Source organism: Mastigoproctus giganteus, chromosome 6 (assembly GCF_048544385.1).
Source record: "Mastigoproctus giganteus isolate SK-2022 chromosome 6, ASM4854438v1, whole genome shotgun sequence".
NCBI classification, from domain to species: Eukaryota; Metazoa; Arthropoda; class Arachnida; order Uropygi; family Thelyphonidae; genus Mastigoproctus; species Mastigoproctus giganteus.
Genome location: NC_143580.1, coordinates 205,806,341 through 205,819,044, shown reverse-complemented (window position 1 = coordinate 205,819,044; position 12,704 = coordinate 205,806,341). Strand labels below are relative to the sequence as shown.

The following is a 12,704-nucleotide window of genomic DNA, read 5'->3' as shown; positions in this document are numbered from 1 at the left end:
AAGTCAGTAATGAATTTGAAGTTAAATAATACTAAAATAGTAAGAGTAATAATCCTATACATTCCTTTATTGGCTTTTATTTTTATTGAATTCTAAATTTCCATTGTATTAACAATCAATTTTTTTCAAAAGTTTTTTCTTAAATTTACTGTTCCAAAATTAGGATGCGTCTTCCAAGATGCAGCGGCTTATAAGCGGACAAATACGGTAATTCTCATTAAACTTTAAAGCAGGCTTTTTACTTATATACATTTATGTATAAAATGCAAAATTTAAGTTAATCACAAAAGCTCAACAAGAGTTTATTAGTCCCATAATATAAATCAAAACATAATTTGCCTCAATTTTTTTTACAGCAACCAAATTTCAACAATTAACAGTCTAACATATAACTAACATTAGATGCTACAAAAAATTGTGATTTTGTTTAGAACATAACTTGAGGTCTGAAATGCTGCTGAAGTTTGTTATGCTTCAATCCCAACTTCAGTGTTTGTTTTGCCTGTATCTTTCTCATAAAACTTATATCTTTGGCTTTTTTCATGGCTATTTCACCAGCTGTCCCAGACCATCCCAGAGCTCGATAACTAGCCATGACACGATGGACAGTGCGACTCCTTTCCTTTGTTACTAGTGGAATATTCTGGCGATAGTAGCGGAACAAAGAACGATGGCCAATTGTAGAACCTGAAGGAAGTACTAACTGCCAATCATCAGCTTCTAAATTGGGAATATCTATTTCCTCATATGAACTTAAATCATTGGTTTCCCCAGTTTCTGGATAACTTGAAGAATAATCATAAAATGCAGAATATTCCCACAAAGCTTTACCTTCATGCAATATCTTGCAGTGACCTTTATCACGCATGTGCTGCTGCACAGATATTAGTGAACTAAATGTTTTTCCTTTATTACAACACCATAAGCATGTATAGCCAACACCAACCTTTTCATCTAAGTATGTAAGAAGCCCTTCTATATCAGTTAAGTATTCAATATCAGGTAAGAAAAAAGAATGTTCTGTAGTCATATGATATAGATTTGTCTCCATATTATCACTGTCATGAGAACAAAATAAGCATTCATTTATACTAAGTGGTCTAATTTCTGTTGTATCTTCCATTTCATCTTCCTCACAACTTTCCCATTCACTATCGTCCTCTTCCTCTTCAGCCTCGTGAAAATTACCTTCTTTTCTATTAAGTGACAACACAGAAGCTTCTGATGATTTTCCATTTACTCCAGAGGGATCACCGCCTCCTTTAATATTCAATTTAGGTTTAACTTCTTCACACATCGCTTGGATTATTTCACCGTTTTCACTTTTATTGCTCTTTTCACTGTTTTCAGTATTTAGCGATTCGACACCTTCCAAAATATTTTTACGCTCCTTTTTTTTAATAAACGGGATTGTATTAGAAAGCCTCTTTTGAGCTTCGTGATGTTTCTTGGAATTTAAATGATTTGTTAAAGCATTTTCTGAATTAAAAGTCTTACGACAAATTATGCAATATGCTGCCTCTCCATGTGTATTTCCTGCGATACTTTTTTCGTGAGCTAATACCCTTTGCTCGAATGATTCCCTTGTAACTGGGGGAAGCTCTGCAACTTTGCGTTTCAGATTATAACGATGCCAGTCCGACTTATAATGCAAACGATGCAATTCAGTATTAGGAAATATGACATGGCACGTAACACATGTAAACATCATGATGGACTAGTAACGATAACCTCACTACTTTAAATATTCAGAAAATTAAATACTAGAACAAAACAGTTCATAAAAAGAAAAAAAAAACTGACAAATTAGTGTCTCTCGTAGAACAGAAAAACTTACAAAATACCTTTTCTTCTAAACTTACAGCACTCAATATATATATCAGATACAGTCACAAGACTATGCAGCAATAAATCTTACACTCTGGCTCACAGAGTAGTAACATGTCGGACTACTCTCGCACCAGCAGCCAGATATCGTCAGCAGATTTACAACACAAATGCGAAGGTAAAACTAAACAACCGCACCATAACGGATGTTTTATTTTATTCTCTAATAAATATGAAAATATTTAATCGAGAATAAATAATAAATATTTACATTAATTATTTGAGAATAAAATGAAAATACGAAAATATATCGTGATAATTTCAGATAACTGAAATTGGAGTACTGATAGACGAGATTAAGACTGTGTTAAAGATAGCTAATAGGAGATATAGTAGTAGTGGCATGTGATGCAAGAAATCAAGTGTATGAGCTTATGCAGCATCAGCCAAAAAAAAAAAAAAAAAAAAAATTACAAAACAATTCCCTCTATGTACTACCTGGGTTCCGCTACCAGAGAGAGAGAAGGGAATCACCAAGAAAGAGAAGAATGATTATATCCAGCTCAGAACCCTGGGTGTGCCAAGCCCATACTCACCAGATGTGAGCCCCTGGGTTTATATATACAAGGGTGTTTCAGTTAAACGTTTCAGAACTTCTAAGAGGGGTAGGGTACATCCTGACAACTCGAAATCATATAGCAATGTGGGGTCGGAAATGCTTTCCTGAAGCGGTGTTGTACACAGAAGCACCATAAAGAAAAGAGACCGTAAGTGAGAAATCGTTTTAATAATACATGAAAAGAAGCAAAAGGTACATGGATTAAAGTAAGTGTTCGAAGTTTCTTCCCCGGGCTACAATGCACGCCTCACATCTCCGACGCATGGACATCCGAACATTCTGGAATACTCCAGGCGAATTTCGAATTTCTTGAACAAGAACGCCAAGTTAGTAGGATGGATGATTACACGAACGCAGAGTTAGCCGATATGCATTTGGCGTACGGGGCTGCAAATTGTAGTGGGCCAGCCGCACAGCGTTTGTACGCGGAACGATATCCGACGAGGCGTATTCCCAGTCATAATTTCTTTGCAAGACTGCACCAGAGGTTAGCTGAGAGAGGTTCATTTGAAAGAGCTGACAGGGACAGGGTAAGAACAGCACGGACTCCAGCCGTCGAACAGAATGTGCTGCAGCATGTACAGGGGAATCCAAGAACGAGTACACGAAGTCTAGCAAACGAGGTCGGGGTTTCCCATTGCAGCGTCTGGAGGATTCTCCGAGAACAAGACATGCATCCGTTTCACGTGCAGCGTGTCCAGACACAGCAACCAGAGGATTATGCACCTCGTATTGCTTTCGCACAGTGGTACCTTGGAAAATGTGCTACAAATCCCCTTTTTCCTGCTGAAGTGTTGTTTTCCGATGAGGCATCCTTCACAAGGGAAGGAATTTTCAACACGCATAACGACCATATCTGGGCGGTCGAGAACCCGCATGCAATACGACGTCGTGCAGCACAGATTCGATTTTCGGTCAATGTATGGGCCGGTATTATGGGAGATCACCTCATCGGACCTAACCTGTTACCGTGTCGTCTAACCGGACCTATCTACTTGATCTTTCTGCAGCAAGTATTGCCACAACTTTTGAGAGATGAACAGATTTCTGCATCGACGCAACAGACAATGTGGTTCCAACACGATGCAGCCCCTGCCCATTATAGCGGAGATGTTCGTAACTACCTGGATGTCACATTTGGTCAACAGTGGATCGGACGTGGTGGTCCCGTGGTCAGGTGGCCTGCTCGTTCACCCGACCTATCATGTCTTGATTTTTATTTCTGGGGTCATATGAAATCGCTAGTTTATGACACCCCTGTTGACAATGCTGAGGAGCTGGTTGCAAGAATCGCAGTAGCTGCCGAAGAAATTCGAAATTCGCCTGGAGTATTCCAGAATGTTCGGATGTCCATGCGTCGGAGATGTGAGGCGTGCATTGTAGCCCGTGGAAGAAACTTCGAACACTTACTTTAATCCATGTACCTTTTGCTTCTTTTCATGTATTATTAAAACGATTTCTCACTTACGGTCTCTTTTCTTTTTATGGTGCTTCTGTGTACAACACCGCTTCAGGAAAGCATTTCCGACCCCACATTGCTATATGATTTCGAGTTGTCAGGATGTACCCTACCCCTCTTAGAAGTTCTGAAAGGTTTAACTGAAACACCCTGTATATAGATAGCAGGAACCTAGAGTCATGGGAGAAGGGGAATTCCTTCTTCCATATTTTTTTCTTTTGGTTTGCTTGGTAAAAAAATGAAGAAGATGCGAAACAGAAAAACGAAGTAGTCTTCAAGGTTGGTTTAAGAGAACTTACAGGTGGGTTCAGAAAAAATGTAATCCATTCATGTAGGTAAATGGGCCTGTAGTAATGGATTGCATGAGGATAACTACTGTTTATTTAACCGCGAAAGATACTCTTTTATTGTTTAGTACACTATCTGGATAAAACTTTAGAATAGAATTTGTTGTTGGTAACACCATTAGCATTAGCATTAGCATTAGTAGAGGCATTTGATGCAAGAAAGCAAGCTTATGCAGCATCAGCCAAAAAAAAAAAAAAAAAAAAAAAAAACCACTTCCACTTCACCCCTCTGTTCGTTCAAAATACCTGTCCAGCTGAGCCTTAAATTTATTTAGTCTATCAACTTCCACAACAAGGGATGGAAGTCTGTTCCACCAACCAACTACTCGCCGGCTAAAGGCAAATTTCTGCACATCTATCCTACATCTGTCATTCCTCAATTTGAATTTATGCCCTCTCAGGTGATTTTTCTGAGCTAGAGGAAGAATCCCATCAGCATTGAGCATGCTTAAACCATTCAAGGCTTTATACACCTCTATCAGATCACCTCGCTGGTACCTAGTCTCCAGACACTGAATTTGCAAAACTTAAGCCTTTCTTCGTAAGAGCACCCCTTTGTTCCATTCACTAATCTTGTTGCCCTTCTCTGTACTCGTTCCAGCAGCTCTACATCCTTCTTGAAATGAGGCCTCCAGACCTGTATACAGTACTCTAGGTGTGGCCTGCCCATTGCCTTATACAATGGAATAATCACCTCCTTATCCCTGCTGGAAAAATTCCTGTATCTCATTGACAATACTCCATGAGCTACTCTTGCAGCCCGTCTGCACTGCTCAGAGAACGTCATATCTGCCTGCACAACCACCCCCAAGTCCCTTTCATTCTCTACCACTGTCAGTGTAGTAACACAGAGTTGATACGTTGCTCTGGGGTTGCTGTTTCCGATGTGTAGTACTTTACATTTGTCAATGTTAAACGTCATTTGCCACCTCTCAGCCCATCTGCTCAACCTTTCCAGATCCTGTTGCAGCAGCATAGTGTCAGTAGTGTCCTTGACAACCCTGCCAACCTTTGTATCGTCTGCAAACTTGGACATTAAGCTTGATATACCATCATCAATATCATTTATAAATACAGAAAACAATAATGGACCCAACACTGAGCCCTGAGGGACTCCACTAATAAAATTAGTCCACGAGGAGCAGTGTCCATTGATTACCACTCTCTGTCTTCTCCCCCTCAACCACCCCTTTATCCATAGCAGCAATTTGCCTCCAATGTCACACTGCTCCAATTTGAGTAGCAGTCTCCCAAGAGCAACAGTATCAAAAGCCTTTCTAAGATCCAAGTATATAATATCAAAGTTATTACCTGCATCCAGTTCTAGTTCTTTTGTGACTGCATCATAGTATCCAATCAAGTTGGTCAGGCAAGACTTCCCCTTAACAAAACCATGCTGTGTCTGAGCTATAACTGACGTCTTGTCTAAATGATCCTGCAGTGTTTCTTTAACCAGTGCCTCCATTAATTTTCCAGGAACAGAAGTTAAGCTCACAGGTCTATAATTACTTGTGTCAGCCTTTGATCCTCCTTGTGAATTGGGGTCACATTTGCACATTTCCAGTCTATGGGTACCTCCCCTGAGTCCAAGGAAGCTCTCATAATTATGGCTAAGGGTTTGCTTACTTCCTTTGCTGCCTCCTTTAATATAACTGGATAGATCCCATCCACCCCGGGTGCCTTTCTTGTGTTTATCTTCAACAGTTTCTCCTCCACTTTACTCCCAGTTATTTCAAGATTCTGTAGCTTACTGCTAGAGTTGAATACACCTCTGGCATTCCCCTTGCTGAATAACTCCTCATGTGTGAATGTCAATGCAAAATATTCATTTAGTTTGTTAGCTACCTGAGCAGGATCATCAACAGTTGACCCATCAATATCAAGTGGACCAATCTGATTCATCCTCTTCCTTCTAGAGTTTACATAAGTAATGAACTCTTTGCTGTTTTTCTTTGCATCCCTTGCCAAGGATTTCTCGTAATCTGCCTTCGCCTGCCTAACCTCCTTTGTAACTTGGTTGCATATCAACTTGTATCTATCATAGGCTTCTGTGTCATGTGTTAATTTGTAAGTATCCCATGCATTTTTCTTTTCTGCTATATGCCTCATATCCCACTTCAGCACACTGTGATCACTGCCACCTAGTGGTTCATTTATCTGCAGATTCTTAATGCATGAAGAATCACTGCTGATAATCAAATCAAGAGTATTACTCCCTCTAGTTGCCTCCCGAACATGCTGATGTAGAAAACAATCATCCAATAAATCCACAAAAGCCCTGCTAGTGCGCGAGTAACCAGCCCCCAAATTCCAGTCAATATCTGGGAAATTAAAATCTCCCATTATAAGACTCTCTGATTTACTGGCTCACTCTATTTCCCTGTACAGTTCCTTATTATACTCATCAGAGTCATTAGGCCTATAGCACACTCCTACTCTCAATTTTGATCTCCCAATGCTTATGTCACACCAAACTGACTCAACACTGCACTGTCCATCGATGTCGACTGGCTTCACTTCCTTGGTTTTTATGTGTTTCTTAACTAATAGCATAACCCCTCCCCCCTTCCTATCCTGTCTATCCTTTCTGTAGACGTTGTACTCCCCAAATTGCAGTTCTGCATCCCTTATATCTGTGTGACACTACGTCTCTGATATCCCAACAATATCTGCCTTTGATGTTTTGAGCAATACCTCAAATTCATCAAATTTATTTACTAAACTCCTAGCATTGGTGTACACGCAAGTATACCTGCACCTGTTTCTATTCTTAGCTACCCTAACACAACCCATGTGTTTTCTTGTACCGCAATGGCTCCCAGCAGTCTCTGAAATACCATGCATCTTGTTTTTCAGGCTTCTGCTCATTCTAATAGAAGCAGTGCAAGAATCTCTTTCACCTCTCCCAGTGGCTACTGTCAATCTATTGGTCTTTGTTGGTCTTTACAGTACTTATTTAATCCATCCAATAGGTGTACAATATAAAAAAGTGCACTATTAAATATTTCTAAAATGACAAACAGGCGCGCCTCCGTAGCCAGGTGGGGAGGAGCAGCAGTGCGTAGCACACGCTTCTTGATTAGACTGGGGTTCGAGCCCGTCACCACCAAATATGGAGGATGCAAAATGTCAGGGAATGACCACCGCATATTCCCGGAGCAATATGGCCTTAGTTGCTAATGCCCCTAAAAACCAAATAACAAACAAACAAAATGGCACACATTGTAATGTCATCCTCTGTTTTAGCACTGTAATGGGTACATCTGTGAATGATGTACACTGAGTGATCACTGAATCATGACCACCCCTCTGAAAACTGAATGCGATCCGTTAACTACGAGAGTACAGAGTTAGTCGACCTATGTAGCATAGATAAGGTGTAAGTGGTACAGTAGGTAGTAAAATTCGCAGCGTGATGGGAAGGATTTATCGGACTTTGATAAAGGACAGATTGTGGGTGCTCGACGAGCTGGTGCCTCGATTTCCGAAAAAGGCTGAACTGGTGGGGTGTACGAGAGCCTCCGTAGTTAAAGTCTTTCAGGACTGGAATCAAAATGGTCAAACAACGAACCCGACGGCAAAACTGAAAAGGTCAGCGAAAGATTGATGTTAGAGGTGAGCACCGGGTCCAACCAGTTGTCTGAACTGTTGAAGAGTTGACTACCCAATACAACATGGGCCAACCAGGAACAATATCTGACATGACGGTGTTGCACGTATGGGCTATACCAGCAGACGACCCCTACGGCATCCTCTCCTAACCAAATTTCATCGGCGTAAAAGACTTGCCTGATGCAAAGAGCATGCAAGTTGGAGGAGAGAAGACTGGAAGAAGGTGTACTGGTCGGATGAGTCATGTTATTTACTTCACACCGTGGATGGTCGTGTAGGGATTTGGCATCAACAACATGTTGATGCCGGTGAAGGCGGTTGTATGGTGTGAGGCATGTTTCACTGGCTGGAACTTGGACTGCTGGTGCATGTAGAACAACGTATGGGTGGTCTCCGCTATCTTGAACTGCTTCTTGACTGTGTACACCCCGCTATGTTACACTTTTTCCCGAAGGGTGATGGTGTCTTTCAAGATGACAATGTTCCGAGCCATCGGGCACTTGTTGTGCAGGAACGGTTTGAGGAACACAGTTCTGACTTCCAGCATATCGATTGGGCTCCGAACTCCGCCGATATCAATCCCATAGAGCAGTTGTGGGACACTATAGAAAGGCATATCAGACGTCTGGATACACCAGTTACCTGCATTGCTGACCGCATTACACACAGCTTGGTTGGCCATAGCTCCCGAACGCTTCCAACATCTTGGTGAATCAATGCCATGTCGGATAGCTGCTGTACTCAGGACAAAAGGAGGACCTACGAAGCATTCGGTAAGCGGTCATAATTCAGTGATCACTCAGTGTATGTTTATACTGCAAAAGTGTGTTTTAGTTTTTATATATATATATATATTTTTTAATTTAAATGATAGCCAAAAACTGCTGAACAATTCTGTATAAAACACACATGCATGTAGCATTCAGAGGCGATTCCGAGTAGAGGGTTGGGGTGATATAGCCTCATGATCAAAATAATGTAAATTTTTTTAACTGCTACATAATGATTAAAGCTTAATGAATTCCCTATAACACTGATTTAGCCCCCCTCCTAAGAGATCCTAAGACAATCGCTAATTCGACTTTTTTTTTCTGGTATCCGGTATGCAAAATTTAAGGACCAGTCAAGTTTTCACCTGTAACTTCTCATAGGAGTGACCTGGATATGGGAAAAGCATACCAAAGGAACCTCGTGAGGTACAGAAAGGAAGGAAACAAAACGGTACAGAGTGACTTTATTCAAAAATGCAATATAGTACTGGCTGCCATGATACAAATGCATAACTGCCAAAGATGGAACAAAGGGAAGAGGTGGTCTTCAGTAGGAGATATGGCCACCCCTAATGTCGATGCAGGCTTTGCATTGCTTGTCCATATACTTAGAACAATGTTGTTGATAAGTTCTTGCGGTAACATCATCTATTCCTCTGTCAGCGCCATCTTCAGCTGGTGAACATTTTCTGGTGGGTGTGGACGTGCCTCTACACATCCCCCAGAGGGTCCCATGTGTGTTCAATGGAATTTAGATCGGCGGAATGGGCAGGCTAATCCATACGAACAATGTCCTCACTTTCCAAAAGCATATCACAGCTGCAGTGCGATGGGGTGAGGCTCTGTCATCCATAAACACGAACTCGGAGCCAATGGCACCTTGGAACAGACGCAAATAGGGAAGGATTACTTCAGTACAGTAGCGTGTACCGGTTACAGTACTGCCTTCCAGTATCTCGAGTTGTGTACGTCCATCCAAGATAACGCTTCCCGAGACGAGAACACCTCGACCGCCATATTGCTCCATTTCAGTGATGTTTGCGGGTTGATACCGGGTTCAACCTTTTTCGCCAGATTAGATTACCTCCAAAATCGTTGCTCAGACTGAATCTACTCTCGTAAGTAAAGAGTACCTTAAGTAAAGATTTTGTGGTTGTAACCTTTAGAAATAGTGTTGGTCTTTAAGTTTTGCACACCAGTGTTTGAACTTTCTTCGACTGTCTTCGAGTTCCTGTATTACAATTGCTTATTAAGATCTCTGAGTTCTGCTGCTGCTGCTGCCTCTGGTAATGTGGGCTATACCCTACGGAATCAAAATTGTTTTGGTGCGGAATATATCCTTTTTTGAGTGACTCTGTTGTTTCTATATAAAGTTAGTTGTTTAAATTCCTATTTCTTCTTTCTCAGGCTGATAGACGAATGAAAGTGATTCTCTCTCTCTCTCTCTGTGTATGACTGACCTCCTTGTGGGTAGCATTTACTTTATTTAATAAAATGAGCATTTTCTTCACTCTTTTTGGGATGGTGGAGTAACCAGCCTCTTCTTGTCGTTTATGAGAGTTCATATGTGTAGAAGAAGAAGCTTATCTCCCGGTGAAGGCAACAAGTGCCGGCAAGCTTCTCTCACAGTGATCATTACTTCCTAGTAGCTAAGTGGCCAGTGCAACATTCATTTCTACATAAAAATATAGGGACCTGGGGACATGCTCTGATCCTGAGGGAGTAAAGAAGTATGTTAGTACTGGGAATGCATAAGGCTTTATGACCATGTTACACTCATTCTCTTTTATTTCAGGGAGCTTCTCAGTTTCAGATGGTAATTCTCAGTGAGTACTGTACTTGAGTTGGTGTTCTAGCTGCTGAGCCTGCATCATTCCAGATATTTGTAGGTTTCTCACTCTGTCATGGCTTAAATCTCTTCAGCTATTTTCGGCCGACTAGATTTCCCTGATGCAATCTTTCAATCTTGAATTTGTCTAGAACAAATTGGACTCTGATGTTAATGCTCGATCGAAGTGGCTGTTAGAGTTGATTCTCGGTTGCTGCAGAGTGTATGATATCATCCATGTACATCAGGTGAGAGAGAACTTGCAGATTCTGCCTCCTTTCTTTTAGGGTATACCTAGACTTGCTGCTATTGAGCATGGTGGTTGTGGTTTTAGGGGCGTAGGCTACTAAGGTCATGTTGCTCCAGGTATATCGTCTGTAAATTGCATGTGTTCTGAGATCGATTTCTGGTTGCTGGACGAAAAACACTAGTTTCCGTCATAAAAAACCATAATACCCTTGACTGAGCCCAACTAATTAATTAATGTTGTGCAAAAAGCCCATAAAAATTCCTTACATCATTGACGAATCTCGAAATCAGGTCTTTCCCACCAAGTGCGTTGACGACTAAGATCCTACCAACTGTGCTACCCACGAAGGCAGGCAGCGACGACAGTGGGTTGAGCGCTAAAAGCCACAGTAGGCTTATGGCATCAACCTGGAAGATTCCTCTTCTGATAGCGATCGGTCTGCTCGTGATGTTCTCGACTTTGATGGTGGCTCTCCTACTCAATTTTGCTATGGTTGATTCTAGGAAATGTGATCGTTACGGATTCTATTCGTAAATTTTCATTGTCTCTATGAGCCAGCTATGGGGTCGAGTAGTCGATTCAGGCCGTGTACGTTGCGGTTCTTCTTGTATTCTTGCTCCAAAACTGCCCTGTCAAAGGTTAATTGCTCCCAACGTCGTTTCTACTGCACGGCAATGATGTTCTGGCTCTCCAAGTGGTCTGATATCTTCTTGGTTATACAGCTGATCAGGATCTTGTGTATTCCTTTGAGAGAAGTGATTAGTCTCTACTTCGCCGGATTTATTATATATTGGTTCATAGCCTTCAGGTAAGTGATTCCCAGAAAAAGAAAATCTGGGTGACTAACCATCTTAATGTTGTCTTTTACTTTATAATTAAAAACTATTACCATCAAGGTGAACAGCTCTGCTAAGTGTTTATGTGTACCGGTGAATTTCTTCTACTGGTATTTGTCGATGTTATATGTCCCTACGATTCGCCAATTATTGTACTTGTTGTATTTCTTCCCCATGAATCTCCATTTTGTCAATTCTTATATCGTTGGCTTTGTTTGGTGTTGTGGTTCTCTACAGGGGGTTCAACAGTTAATGCCTTACTTCACTGCTTCCTGTGTTGCTCCCGGACTACTTGATTGTTTTTGTTGTTGTTATGGGGATTTGATGGCGCATAAGCTACTTTGGCTATAATGCCTATTTGATTGTCTTCTGCTCAGGTGGCCCATTACTTTCTTCCCTTCTTGTCCAATATTCTGTAGAAGGGTCTTTCGTTTTCATCGGAGATCGGGTGTTTGTTTTCCCATGGGCGCTCTCTCTTTTATCCGCATCGTGTTTTGCAAAGTGCAAGAAGATTCTTCTTCTTCAGAGTGTCTAAGTATTCTACTGTTCTTTGATTTTTGGCTTCGGGATTGCTGTGGATGCTGTTTTTTAGTCTGCTTGGGCAGGACAATGGCATCGTCAACGTCCTCCCCACACCGGGTTCGAAACCCGTCGATGACGCGAGGAACTTTACTGGGCTTTTTTCACTCCGTGGCTGAGTTAGTCGATCTCAGGCATAGATAGCAAGATTTTCTTTCCCAGGAAACTGAGGTTTTTTCATCAGCAAAACAGGCAAATCGACCAGAGAACACACGCAATTTACAGACACGAATACAGATTAATGTAATGTTTTACGGGTAATCTTAATATAATAATTTGATTTTTTTTCTGGATGCTGTTTTTCTTGAGGATGTTCTTAAATTTTTGCTCAATTTTTTTCTCCTCTTAACCTGTTGGTATTGTATCAATTCATGTATCTTGATTCTTAGTACGTCTATCTTCTACTGGTAGCCCTTTATTTTTTGTTTTTTCTGCTACTGTTCTCTAGTTTCCTTTCCACTGATCTAAGTGGTTGCTACACCAGCGCACAGCACACGGCTATGTGGAGGGCCTCCAGCGTCACTTCGTTTTCGTTGGGGTATTTTCGTATTAATTGCCGATTGAGGGGTCTGTGGCT

At 41.3% G+C, this 12,704-nt stretch overlaps 1 protein-coding gene across 1 annotated transcript; it reads right to left on the bottom strand.

Annotated features, from left to right (window-relative positions):
- Window positions 1-323: 323 nt before the first annotated feature.
- On the bottom strand, window positions 324-1,919 carry LOC150084899 (cytoplasmic 60S subunit biogenesis factor ZNF622). Its single transcript, XM_090375624.1, has one exon. The coding sequence runs from the start codon at window positions 1,709-1,711 to the stop codon at window positions 428-430; it is 1,284 nt and encodes a 427-aa protein (XP_090231750.1). The 5' UTR covers window positions 1,712-1,919; the 3' UTR covers window positions 324-427.
- Between the last annotated feature and the right edge of the window lie 10,785 nt (window positions 1,920-12,704).

Excerpts from the sequence above, each read along its gene's own strand:
- LOC150084899 (XM_090375624.1), bottom strand. The coding sequence starts at position 1,711 with ATGATGTTTACATGTGTTACGTGCCATGTCATATTTCCTAATACTGAA.